General features: G+C 24.8%; 1 protein-coding gene across 1 annotated transcript; it reads right to left on the bottom strand.

Annotated features, from left to right (window-relative positions):
• Positions 1 to 1,157: 1,157 nt before the first annotated feature.
• On the bottom strand, positions 1,158 to 7,860 carry LOC113558726 (GTP-binding protein Rhes-like). The gene is made up of 5 exons (XM_026964244.1): positions 7,631 to 7,860; positions 2,914 to 3,089; positions 2,641 to 2,835; positions 2,506 to 2,539; positions 1,158 to 1,297 (listed from the first exon to the last, which is right to left on the bottom strand). Exons 1-5 carry the CDS (start codon positions 7,857 to 7,859, stop codon positions 1,287 to 1,289), a joined length of 645 nt encoding a protein of 214 aa, XP_026820045.1. The 5' UTR covers position 7,860; the 3' UTR covers positions 1,158 to 1,286.
• Between the last annotated feature and the right edge of the window lie 7,615 nt (positions 7,861 to 15,475).

The following is a 15,475-nucleotide window of genomic DNA, read 5'->3' as shown; positions in this document are numbered from 1 at the left end:
CTGGTTATATATAGGTAACTAAGTAAGTTTAAAAATGTTATCATTAATAACAATATAAACTAATGTAACATCGAAATTAAATAAAATCTATTTTATAACCATTTAATTTATTTTGTTATAATATTATGTAAATATTTATTAGGTCTTTGTTTCAATATGAAAATTAATATCAAATTATTTACACAATATAGCTATCATAGTCAGATTAAAAAATAAATAGGATTTAGTGAAAAACTGAACATAAAATAAATCCATAAGATACGATTAAAAACTAAACAAAAAAATGAATTTTTAAGTAGGTACTCATATTACAATTGGTTAAACATTGCAAATATATAGCGATATTTGATAGTAATAAATAATAATAATAATCCACGAATAATCGTCCGACAACACGGATTTTAAATATTAAAATAATTAGATCCATTATTTAGTTTTTGAATATTTATACATAGTACTATGTCTTACGATATTATTAGTGTTAATATTATGTGTAGTATATTGGTTAATACTTAATACAGTTTCCTTTATACTATATAATTGTTCATTCCGTTTTACGTTATTTATTTGAGATTGTGTATACATGTATTGTAAAAACTTTCAGGATTTAAACACGGTCTCATACGGATATATAATTTCCAAATTTTTCCTCAATGAAATGCATTGTTTTTATGCGTTTAATAATACTGTTTCTTGGAATAGACTAGCATTGTACTGACTTGTTTCATAATATTATAAACTTCGTTTTATTTCAATAGTTATATTAATATTATTTTAATAATAAATCTTATAAATTGTTAACGGTTAGTATTGTTCATTTTAAGCAAAAATAAAAATAAAATATTATTTTTAAGTTGTTTGAATATAACAAATCGCAATTTATTATAATGTTGTTTTTTAAAATAGCATTAAACTATTATAACCAATCATATAACCATTATATGAAAATCATTTATATTGTAAAGCTAGAATTTCTTAAAGCTGATTCTACGCAACATTATATCACGCCTCAAAACATTTTTGGACCTTGAGTGTTCATTTGATATCATGCAAATCGTTTATAAGAACAAAATAAATTATTTTACTTATGTCTTGTTCACACCAGCGCTTAAATAATCAAAATAAGATTATTATTATTATTTTTATTTGTATATTATCTAGGTCTTCTGCATTAGGCCACTGTACAGGAATTTCTTTTGAGCATGTAACGTCCTTTGGTCGATCCTGAACGGTTGTCCACGTAATTTGGAAGGGACATACGTCTGCGTCTTACAGCCGGACTCAAATTATATTGAACCTAAAAACATCAAAGGTTTAATTTTGATTAACTACAACGTGAAAAATTTATCCAATTTTACCATATGTGTGTTATTTTGTTCTAATTTGTGTTTTTTATTATTTGGTTCTATGACTACACGAATAAAGTTTAATAAATATTTTTCTTAAGTTGTTGATTATTATTATAGTGTTAAAAAATAGAGATTAAAATATTTAATTTTCTTATTTTAAATAATAGTATGGTGTTTATTGATCAAATGATTTGTAACTAGCCTAACCTAACCTAACCTTATGAAAGTAAAAAAATATACATAATTATAATTGAACGATGTTAACAAACAGTATATCGCACTAAAACGCAACATTTATATGAGACTTTTAGCTTATGTAGTTACATAATATGAGGTTTTCATGTTATTATAAAACAGATGGTTATATACTCGTAAAATATGGAAATTATTCAGCTTAAAATAATTATTTAATTTGGTGTATGTTATCAGTAATATGAACAGTCCAGACATTGTTATGTAATCTAAATGAATAATATGTTAATGTTATGTGATTTTAGGATATGCCAGGATATATTTTAAGGTATTCATAACTGCATAAGTAATTAAAATTAATTATGAAAAAGTATTTTATAGATAGTTACACAATACTAGGTATAGTATACAAAATACATAAATTTAATCAAAATTTAATTTATGACCATCTATTATTTACTAATATAATTCCTATACAATGAAGAGTATAATGAACATTTTAATTACATTTTCATATTACCCTATTTTCTGATAGATGTATTTTAAAAATTTTACTCTATACCTTTTTATTGTTGATTTTATTTTAAAATTGAAAAAAAAATTAAATTTTTCAAAATGTTCACTGTTTAAGTGTATTGTGTAGTATTTTATTATTATAGTAATCTTAATTAGGTAGGTACTCAATTTCGACGAGCATGAGAAATACTATAATTTGTTTTGATTGTCCGAATTTTTTTTTTTATTTAAATCTGTTATTTGAATTGCTGTCCTAACTTTTAACGCGCGAAAGACATAAAGGAGATAAGGGTGTAATTAAAATGATGAATTTTCTTTTTCAAATACTATTATGTGACATGAATAATATAAGTTTTATCATACTACTATAGAACTTTTAAAGTCAACCGTTTATAATCATTAGGTCTACATTTAAATGATACCAACTTCTAAACTGTCAAGTACATACCGTAAAAGTGATGAAGGGTCATAAAGCATCCTAACTTAAAATAATAAAAAGGGCAATTAAAATTTGTATTCAAAACGAAATTAGTTTTCAACATTTACAATGAAATCGTAAATCTTAACTTATCTTTTTATTTACCTTTGCCTGAGCTAGGAGCTCCTTAAACACCTGTACTATGTTTCTATTTTCTTTGGCTGAGCATTCCATATAGCCACATTCCCAATCGTATTTAGATATTGCTTCGGTAATTTCCATTGGTAAAAACCGTTCAGACAATTCACACTTATTGCCTACAATGACTATTGGAATTTTTGGTCCTCTTCTTTCAATTATCTAATGAAAACAATTTATAAAATTGATTAAATCCTACCAAATTATAGTATGATTTAAAATATCTGTTTTCAAATTTACTTGTTCTTTAAAGTGTTTAATTTGATCCCAGGTGTCTTCTCTGTCCACACAGAAGACTAAAAGAAATGCATCAGCAGTTGATATAGATAACTCTCGCATAGCTGGAAACTGATAAGCTCCCGATGTGTCCAAAATATCTAATGTCAATCGTGCTCCATCGGGTAATTCATAGTCTCCTAATAAAGATTTTAATAACATTTATAATTATCATGCAAAGTACTGAGCATAAAAAGAAAGTCAACAATAATTATAATTCGTATTATTATTTACACTTTCCGAGTTCCTAAGGTTGGTCATATTAAACTGAAATCCAGAATAATCGATGACTTTATAGTACCACCCAAACTACGTTTTTAATTATCTTATACGACAAAGCTCGCATGTCACTGATAAATAACATAATTTATACTACGGCTATTTCGTAGGATTACAATCAAAAGGGATTATCTCAAAATATCAAATACTTCTAGAGATCAAATTTAAATTTCAAACTGCAATATATTCTTGCACGATGAATGATATTTAATAAATAATGATTGTTAAATATAAAAATTGTCAAAGTTATTCTCCATTAAGTCTTTAAATTAATTTAATTTTAAGCAAACTATATCAAATTTAACGTAACAAAATGTAAGTACAAAAAAATTAAAAAGTTATACAGTAAGAACGTTATGTGGTGTTATATAGTATAATTTTTTCATACTGAATTGTTCTAAAATGTATGTTTTTCTGGAAATAAATTTAACCTAGCTAAACAAAAGAAAACGTGTCGTAATGTTAAAATCAAAATAGTATAATGCTGCTATTGCTTATAGAATCATTAATTTTGCTGAATATTTTGTAATTAGGTAAAATAATAATTGATAATATTGTATACTATCTTTTGATTAGTGTATGGTTAAATGTTAATACAATAAATATGAAAAAGGTGGTACTAGTTTTTCACCAATTAATTTTAAAATCTTTATAAAATCTTTCTATTTTAACACAATATAGTTTAAAATGAAAAATGTGATATTTACATTGTCAAAATATAAATTTGGTAAATTGAGTCAATTTGGTTTAAAATCTTTTAATTATTTATAGCTTTTTAAATACTACATTTAAATGGTTGTTTTAGAGCTTAAATTATAGAGACAACAGAAAAAAAATATATTTAGACATTTTTAGTTTTAAGACATGATTTGACTATTAACTATACCAATGACTAAAATTACAATCGGGTATAATTTAATATTTATTTAAAAAACAGGGACAGACGAACAATTTAAATGGTGTTGGGATGAAAAGTAATAAGTACGGATAAAGCGAACGTGATTTATATTTGTATCAGTACTAATCTGAAATTTATAATTTTCAACCATTATATGGTTTTAAACTTTTAGAAGAATTATTGAGTTATGACCTATTAATTATTATACAACATAGATAGTATAATCCACCAGCTACACAATGCTATACACATGTTATACTATACTGTAGTATACTATGTATAGTGTAGCACCAGTTTTCTTAAGTATAAGAATGTAATACATGAGTTTCATTAATCATTTTAAATTATTAAAATGTACATTATTAATTAATAATTATTAAAGACTAAGTCAGTTTGGCATGGCTTGAATCCATAGCTTTAATATATGCAAGTTTAGTAAATTGAGCCATGTGCCCCAATATACTTACATAATTGTCGGTAAACCGACTCGCAGCACAAAATTAAGTGTTACTAAGAAGATAATGTCATACACTTATACGTAGAAAATGTTAAGTCGGATGGTTATCAAAAGTTAAATTATAGTACTCAGGTAATATAGTCACATAATTAGAGCTTTGTATTTAGATTAGGTATAACCTATATTAGACGTTAGTTTTATAATATTCTATATGTATTACTATAATAATAAACCAGAGTTACCATGAGTTGATATGAATTGAAATTACAAAGTAAAGCATTTTAAAATAGGTAAGTATTGATAGTTTTAAAAACGTAGAGACTTAAAATTATGATGACTAAAACTATGACTTAGTTTTTCACAATTTGAACACACCATTATTTTTTTTTTGACGAAGAATAGATTAATTATAGGAATAATATTGTTAAACATAATATTAGAAACATTAATGAATATTCAACTTTGGAAAAATAGGTAAAAACTCATAATAAATAAATTAGGTGAATAAAATAAGCTCACTAAACAGTTTCGAATGTTTCATATGTATCAATCTTTGTGAAAATGAAATCTATAAATGATATTTAAACAAAAATGGATTTTTTATTTAATTGTTTTATAAAGACATTGATAATCAAGTTAATAGTTTACCAAAATATTTATGTTACACCTCAGTTGTAAATTTGTTCAATACATGAGGCAATTTTTGCTTAATTCGTAAAATGGACTGTTAATACGATCATTTCGTAAGCTGGACATATTTTTATTTGAACAATTCATAAAATGGACATACTGAAAACTTACCCAGTTCATAAATTGGACAACAAATATGTATAATAAACTGTTAATATGCTGATGATAATCGTATAGATAGGCTTATCGCATTTATTATGATAAATTATTACAATTAATTTTATTTGTAAAATAGTATTTACCTATTGATAATTTATCAAATAAGCTTTATTATAATATTATACTGTAATCAGAAAAGAACATCAGTTACTTTTTAATAGTTGTTCGATATTGTATATTTTTAGTTTCAGGTTGTGTATAAACTTTTCCTTCTCGTTTAAAGTTATTTGATCAAGAGTTTTGATGAAAAAATTGAACTTTGTACAACATTATAGACTAAGGATTACGAAACATAAGTTATTGAAGCTTTAAAATATGACCGGAAAGGTGTAAAAAGACCAAGAAGTTATTACAATATACAAGAAAAATACCAGATTACTGGTATTGCTGGAGTTACTAAGGTTAGTAATAACTAATAAGCAAAATAAAATATTTGCAACTGACGATAATAAAAAAAAAATATTATTTACGATATTCATGCTGGAACTGACCACAAAGGAGAAAAAAGATGTAAATAAATAAACATTTCATAATTATTTCAAAATGGCTGCGATTTATAAAAAAAAATTGTATAAACGCTGCACTGAACAATTAAAAAAGACAAAGGAATTGGCCCTTGTGTTATCATAAAATTTACTTCAGTCAAAAAATGAAACGATAGAAGTCAAATAGATTTGATAGAGTTTCAAAGATGATTATTACAAATATATTTTACACTATAAGGAACACTTTACAACATTTAGTATATTTAGGCCATTGTTGGGGAAAACTATCATAAATATTATTAGATATAGTTCTTAGCTTTGGCACACCACATGTTTTACAATCGGATAACGGTAGAGAATCTACTTTAGGCATTATAAAAGTTCATTGTGGCTAAATCTTATATTGGTAAATGATCGGCCACGCAAATCACAAAGTCAAGGTTCAGTGGATAGAACGATAGAAGTAATGCTACCCTTAAAGATTCATTGATTATGTGAATACAAGGAAATATTACAACAAACTGGAGTAATGGATTAGGTTTTATACAATGATAAAAAATATATCTTTTCGTATGGCAATAAAAACGGAACCGTATAACACTCTATTTAGAACACAACCAAGAATAGAATTAGGAACATATCTTCCATCAGAATTTCTTACTAAAATAAAAAATGGAATTAAAAAACAATTTGATGGCTGTTGGTAATTTAGACAATAATAGAGGTGGCATAAATCTTATAAAGATATTAAAAAAAAAATTGTACTCAAATTTATGTTTTGAAAAGTACATACATATTCTACTCGTAGTTTTGTAAGACGTCGTATTTTTTTTTTTTCAAAGTACTTAAACATTATTACATTAGAATTTATAATCATGTTTGGTTTATGAATTGTGCAAAAAAGAATAGAAAATGTCCAGTTAACAAAATGACCACATTGATAGTACACTTCACGAACTGAACAAAAAATAGCCTATTTTATGTTTTGAAAAATTTTATAAATAAGGTGGAATATAACTATATAAATTAACACCATAATATCTACAATCGACACAGTTTCCTATTTAAAAACTTATATTTAAATGTACAATGTAATTTTTCTGGTATAGGTATACAATTTTAACTAAAGTTCCAAGAAACATTCTGTTGATATTTATTTTAATTTTCTAGAAAAATAGTATTTGACTGCATTCGCTTAAATTATCTTAGCAATCCAGGGATATAGATAGTATTACACGGTAAATGGATCATTTTGTATGTGTGACTAATGTATATATAATTTGTTCTTAGAATTAATAAAAAACCATACATTTAATGAGATAGTTTATGAAATAGAGTTTAAAATATGGATAGAATATAGTGAACGGATATTATGGCTTATTATTCTCATATCTCATTAAGCTAAGAGTATGACGCAATACACTATTATAGTATTATGTAGTATTTTTTTTTTATAACTATAAATTTAAAAACGTGACATTAATATAAAAAACTATTTCAAGGTGGTGCCTTTACAGCAGTTTACCAGCATTTTCACGTTTTACGTAATTAAAATGATTTATAGTTTTCACGGAAAAAATAAAAATTAATAATTATGTTATTTGATATAATTATCAACAGTCAACACAATTAAAATGTATCACTTTAAATAATTTGAAATTATTGTTAAATAAAATAAATCGCGAGCTTTGATAAAATAAATAATTCTCTCACCTCTGTGTAATTCCTCGATAGTCTCCTTGTATCGGTCAGGGAACTGATCGTACAGGAACTGCTTAATGATGGACGTTTTGCCAACCCTAGCCGCGCCCATCATTACCACTCGTCTCCGAATCTTCATTGTCGTACTGCCGCTGCCGCTGCCTCCGCTACTGCTGTTGCTGCAAGTCGATTCCCCGCCCATCGAAGACAGCCTGATGCGTTCTTGTTGTTGGCCCGGCATTATTTTCCTTTCACTGAAAAACCGTACGCTGGTCAAAATAAAATAAAACAATATTTTGCTATAAACCTAATGGACATTTGTCCATTTGTATTAGATTTCTGATTTCATTTTTCACGTCTCAATAAAACATACTAAGACTAAGTAATTTTTATACACGATGGCTTTTATATTATATTCTTCGCACACAATCCGCAGACATTTTTTGCATCGGCACCAATTGATTTCTTTGATTAGTTCGAAATGAATACCATGGCTCATGCAGTTATTGCTTTTAAATTGCTTTACTTGGAATATTATCTTTGAGTATACTCTATGATCTTGGGATTTAATTTGAAATTGTTTATAAAGTTCTCTAGATTCGTAGAAAAGTTTCACAATTATTATGTCTTTACTCTATCGACTTTGGGCATTGACAGCTGCAGTAAAAAAGTCTTAATTATAATGAATAAACGATAAACTTTTATACAAAATTATTTAGGGACATCCTCTTCCCTTCTTTAGACATTTTCTATTAAATCATTTGAAACAGTGGAACATATTATTTATTCATCTCGGAGAATCACACTTTAATGTGCATTGCAAGGCTATGTTTTTTAAAAAGCTGTATTTATGCCGATAATATAATATGATTTTGTTATGAACTGAACTATTATTTTATTAATTTTTGGTTTTTAAACTAAAAAGAATTAAAAACCCGAATACTACATTTTTAGTTATTTTGTTCTTGATGAGTATATTAAATTGTATCATTTATTTATTTCTAAATGTAAATATTTAAATAGTTTGTGGGTATAGATACTATATAAATATATTATATCTTTATAAAGTAGACGAATATAGATTGTTTATTAATTATTAGTTTTAAAAGTATATTTTCTTTGCTTATATGTATAAATAACATAGTATAATAAGGTTAATAAATTTTAACATTATTCCAACCAAATTTACTCCCAGAATTAAAATATTATCGATTTTGATTTAAGTATTAACTTGTTATTTAGATTAAAAAAAATACGTATAACAAATAGATAACTTAATAAAACTATAAATAATAGATTGTAATACAATAATTATTGGTTATTTTTTTGAAAATTTTACAAGAAATTTATGAATAAGTAGTAGAAAAATACAATAATTGTATGCATGTATGTATGTGTTTATGGTATGTATATATATAATACATATGATATTTAACAAAATAAATATAAATTAAATGATATAACTATAAAAACAATATGAAACACAAATACACAATACCTACTTAAAATTAATTATTTTTGAAAAATCTATAGTGATTTTATGCCACATTGAATTTAGTTTGGCTTTATTAATATTATTTTCGATAGCCATAGTAATATTTTCAACGTTGTGTTATAATTTGATTGTGTTTGGGAAAAGCAAGCTAAATTTATAATAATAAATTATTAACGATAAATACGAAATGTATATTGACATAATGTTATGAAATAACCAAGAAATGAGGGGAGGACATTTTGAATTCTTCCGTATTGCCAATTAGTTTACTCAATATTATACTTCAAATTAAAATTTACTGAGTGTACCTAAATACATTGTTTTATTCGAATCACCCCGAGATTTTCAAGGGATTATACATTTACTTTGAATAAATTACTAATATTTTCGAACTTTCGACGATTTTAATTGTTGAAAATCCACTGTATTCTTAATGTATCTTACAGTTTTTAATAAATCTAACAGCTGATACAGTGATACCCTTGACTTTGCCCGTGAATGAAATAAGTGGTATAGGTACCATATCAAAATAAAATCTGGAAATATTAAAGTAGGTAGATGCGATTTTTAAGAATCTATATGTTTTACTTAGAATAATAACGTTAGAATAATGTTAATCAAATAACTAACTATATAATAATAAAATCATCCTAATCCTATATCTATAATAAACCTATTATATTAATTAGGTACATAAACTTTAATAATATTCAGAAACTATTCAAATTTTAATTAATATACATAAAAATAAAAATAATTTTATCATGGGTCAATGCAGATATCATCTCTTTACCCATAGTTATAAAATGAAGGCGATTTTCATTTTTACATAAGAATAGCTATAGATAATAATAATTAAATTCATATATTATTTGCGAATATTTTATAATTTTTATGAATCTCAAAATTTGAACTTTAAACAGTTCAAACGATTATAAATAAAATTCGTGCCAATGTATTTTTAATGTTTACATATTTCTAAAATAATAACTTATGTGCTGGAAATTGTATTAAATTTTCGAGTTTCTTGATCGAGCCAAAAATGTATTATGAGTACTTTTATGTGAAAAAAAAACATAAGTTGTGTGATGAGAAATGATTTAATGTGGTTTTATGCGTGAATATTCAAGATTATCAAAATTTAAATTTCAGACATTCATTAAAAATATTTACTTAATACCTAACTTTATTTATATAATTTTAGTAAGCAAAATATGTTTTATACATGGATATTCGAACCCTAGGCATAAATATTAACTATAAAATAATTTGCATATTTTCGAGATTATGACAAATTTCGGGTGTTGTATTACATTTTCAAGCTTTTTGTTTGAGCCTTTTATTTTTATTAACACTTAAATAAAATTAATAAAATATCTGTTAATAGCTCAAAAGAGTCGAAATTGTAAAATGTTACCATAAATATTTTGTCAAAAACTAGTTTTTGCATAAGAACTTTCGATTTTATATTGTTTATTTTTATTTTAAAATTAATTATTTATAATATTTTCAGAATTACAATAAAATAAGTAAAATCATTATTTTTCATTTAAATATTTTCATTAATAGTTAAATTTTACACGATTATAAAAAATAATGTGCATTTATATTTTTGAAATTTTTAAGTTTTTGTAAGAAATCTTGTATTTAATTTTCAAACAAAATTTAATTTAAGATTTATAAGCGTAATTAAAAATAGTAAAAAATATATTATCGTAAATAAGTTGAAATAAAAACTAAAATGTCGATATATCTACAGTTACCTTAGCCTAACCTATATGTTTTTTAACTATGAAAAAAACAAAATCAAGTTTTTTAATATATAGTGTTACGCACCTAATTATTTTCGTTTTCCTTATCTGTTTTTAGTTTTTTCCGATTATTACGATACTATTACAGACACGAAAAAATACATATTATTGTAAATCCTATACACATTCATCGTTTCGCTTAGAATCCAAAACTAATGATGTCGTGATGATGTGTCTCGTTTGAACTAAATAAAATAAGATATATTTCTGTTTTATTGACGATAAATAAAATTGTAGCTATAAAAACGGAAATAAGTGAAATAAAGTACTTTAAAAAAAAATACATATAAGAATATATTACTTATTAGAAGCACTGTAATTTCTCAGATTTCCCAATTATTGACCTCCTTGTTATACATGTGAAAAAAAATAAGATAAAAATATTTATACTGAAGAACTGAAAGTTATATTCTTTTCCAAGTTTCATTTTATTTGTTCGTTAAAATTTTTAATTTGGATCAAATTCTTGACGTTACATTATACTAAACACACGTACGACAATGTGCGCATAATCCATTGCATGTACATTAAAATTATACAATAGAAATAAAAAAGCGTTATAAATAAAATAAGATGAAATTCCAACTTACAAGTTATTAATAAATTTTTTAGTAGTTCTCCTTTGGAAAGAAATCTAATTTACACAACGAAGGATCAAAGAAAACGTATTCAAGATAATTGTATTTTCGTACGGAGAAATGAAACATGGCTCTAAATCTTAAATAATTGGTATATCGATAGTGTATTATTTATATCTACCATTTATACGTATGTAGATATTTTCAATATCTGTTTTATCCTTCTTTCATTTTGCTAAGCGATATTGTTTGTGTTATTGAACCTTTTAAAAATTTTTATACACAATTATTTTTTGTTTTTCAATATTCCTTATTACTATTTTATGATTGAAATAAAGAAGGGATTACAACATATTTTTATGTCTTATATCTAGAATCTAATTATATAATTGATTATGACATTCATTCTCCTTTGTTTTATTTCAACGAAATTACCAAAATATTTATTAAAAATGAAAATAAAACTACGTTTTTCAAATTTTATGGTCTGAACCTATGAAAAATTATGGCAGTATGAAAAATGGTTTGTTAATATTTTAACGAATAATGAAAAAAAAAACAGAATCAGGTGTCTCATGGAAAATACATAATTATCTATTAATTTATACTGTAATAGTAATACATAGTTTAAGTTTTATTTGTTGTACACTCTCTGTAGTAAGAACAAAACTGTGTAGTACTGTATTATATTGTATTAGTATATAATGTTACATTATATAAAGTAAGTTAAACATCATAAAGTACTTCCAATGTTTCAAACCGTTTATTGTGCAAAAATTCTTATACCAAACGTGTTGATTATTTTATATGAAAAATCGTTCGATTTGATACTATTGATGATTTTAAAAATGTAAAAGTGAATGTATCAAATCTAAATATATAACATAAAATATGTTTCGTTGTATTATTTATCAATCGTTTCATGAAATTGGTATTTTCAAGATCCAGCTAATTTTAACATTTTTTTTGCACAGATTAAAAAGTATAAAATATGAAGTTAAATATAAAAGTTAAATTAACTACGATGTAAGAATGTATTATTTTAAGGTTTTATACTGAGATTTATTTGTTGACTGAAAAATCTATTGACAAATACAATTTTCGTTTAATTTAAGTTCAAACTTAATATAATAAATTAATAAATAGCCAATAGCAATAGGTAGAATAGAATAGGTTAGAAATATAATATTTTATATATATATATATGTATATGTTTTTATTTTAACAAGAAATATACAATATATTATATTCCTAAAAGCAATATTTGTGATACCATTAATAGTGTATTATATGTGGTAAGGGATAAGTGAGATAAGTGAAATTGTCTTCCCGCATAAGCTACTCATAGGTACTATTTTTGTTGTCACGCTTTGTCAGGTGCGTTTGAAAACGCCTTAATAATTATTAGGTATAATATGGGATAATAATAAAATCTATAATGAACTGCACTTGACGTTTACAGTATCAAGATTTGCCATTTTGTTTCATCAGTAACACGAGAATAACTCATCTATCAAGTATTTAATATATTAAATAAAACGTATCGATACGTTCGTGTATATTAATCCAATTTGAAACTTTACCGACCGCTTTGTAGCTGATGATTTCCACTTTTCCGCACACTGTTTAGAGAGATTTTCACTTTACCGCCAAGGATAGTGGTCGGATAAAAACATTTACTGTCCGTTGAACGGAAAAAGATAAATTTTCTAACGTTCAACTGGCGTCGAAAATTAAACTTTCGTAGCAGGCAGCCGTAACAAAAAATTATTTTTATTCTAGTTCTCTTATTATACTATTGTTTTCTTTTTTCTTTTTCTTTTTATTCTTACTACTTTTTGTTTTTTGATTTAATTAAAAATTGAACATCTAAACTAATGTTACACTTCATTATTTATTACATATTTAGAGACTAGAGCACGTCTGTGTTATAAATAATATAATAGTAAGAATAATTGTCATTAAGTAATTTAGTGAGGATACAAAACTGTTACCTACCTAAATTATTTTTTTTACAACGTCTTCTAATATTAAGTATTATATATTTATACATATGTCGAAAAACAAACATTAAAAGTAATCAGAATATTTACTAAAATTAGCCATTCACATAAACATTCCTATGCAATCAAATACGATAAATACAAATTTAATCTATTTCGTCTCTAACTCTCCTGGAAATATATTTAAGAATAGTAATTCAAACGCAATGCTCTTAAATAAAATAAATCTGTCAAGTTCGTTAGTAACGTCAACTTATAGTCCTCAGTCATCAACTTATCTCATAAAAAAAAAAATGATGGTAAAAGATTATTTAAATCTCCAAACCGTTTTAAATTAGGAACTCAAAACGAACACCTCGTTGAAAATACAATGGACCAAGATTCTGCGAATAACAGTTAGAACGACGCATTGATATCCCTCCTCTTATTTATGTAAGAGGTGTGGCAGACTTTATTGAAGTGCACTAAAAATTAATTAAGCTTATATGTATTAATATTTTTTTTCTTGTAAATCCACTACGTACCTACATCTCTTTGAAATCAGATACGTGTCATGAACATTAAAATATAATAGAAAAATAAAATTTGTACAAAAGCATCAGTGCATAGTTATTAAAAAAACATGGTAAACAAAAACCCTTAAATCGATGTCTGTTATAACATGTATAGTAAATAAGTAATATATAACTATAATAATCTGAATCGAATTATACAATACTCATCGTATTGCCATAAAAAAGTATTATATACATAAATCGGAGAAAATAAAGTAAAATATATGTATAAGTACTATCATTTTCTGAGAATTTTTACTAAAAAATAAAAATATGTCATTTCTCTTTGCTTTACCTATATGCCAATGTGCGAGAGTTCAGGTTTTATAATATTACATAATTATATTATAATACTCCCACAGGACAAACAAGCTTTTATGTTTAGACTACTTATATAGTATTTTATGATTTTTATGAGTGAAGTATTCTTTGCGTTTTATTTACATTTATTATTTATTTCAAATTTTTAACGTCACGTTTTCATCGTTATAAATATTCCGTATGAGAAAATGCTTTGGCAATTTTACTGGGAGTTTTTAATTTTAAACATTCAAATAAATTATGAAAGTTTTATAACTCGGCAATCATAAAGCATTTTCGCACAACATTTTTTACAATAGGTACATTCAATTTCGAAATAAAATGTATTATAGGTGATAGGTACGTAATATATGATTGAGCAAGTACAGTGGCTTATTGTAAACTTATTAAACATTTTTCATTTTTTTTTACAAAAGCGTTGTTTTAAATTATTTTTATAATAAGTACTGTTAAATTCAAGGTTTTATTATAATTTAAAAAATATTTATTTTTATGGTATATATACATGTTTAAATTCATGATTAATGCAGTTTTAGTAGATTAGTCATATTATTGCTTAAATGTTAATATTATTAAATTAACTATAGCTTTTATTTGGACTATATTTATCTAATTATTCTGGCTATCCGATCCAGACCAAGTTAAATATTATCAATCGTTTTCCGTTTTTTTCGTATATCAATAGAATATTTGTAGAAACCCCGCCTAAATAGGTTCATTCGTTTTAAAGTCTTTCCCAGACAATCTGACACGTAACATGTATTTATGTGTATTTCATGAGATACTAAATTTTTTTAATCGTATACCTACGTTTAAATATCACAGCGTATATAATTTGAATATTATGCATTAATGATACGTAAGAAAAATAAGTAATAGAAATTATTACAAAAGAGCCAATTTTCCAAATCCATGTAGTAGACGATATTTTATTTGTCGTGTTGTTGGTGAAATGTACGTACTTGAATGGCGTGCTTTTCCTAGAACCGGTGACGTATAATATTGACCGTAAGTAAAAAAAAAGGTTTTTCCAAATAAATCCTTGTCGGCTATATTGATATCGGGTATCAATAAAAAACAAGTTATGTCAAATCA

Source organism: Rhopalosiphum maidis, chromosome 3, assembly GCF_003676215.2.
Source record: "Rhopalosiphum maidis isolate BTI-1 chromosome 3, ASM367621v3, whole genome shotgun sequence".
Classification (NCBI taxonomy): domain Eukaryota; kingdom Metazoa; phylum Arthropoda; class Insecta; order Hemiptera; family Aphididae; genus Rhopalosiphum; species Rhopalosiphum maidis.
The sequence above is the reverse complement of the archived record's forward strand: the minus strand, read 5'-3'. Positions and strand labels throughout refer to the sequence as shown.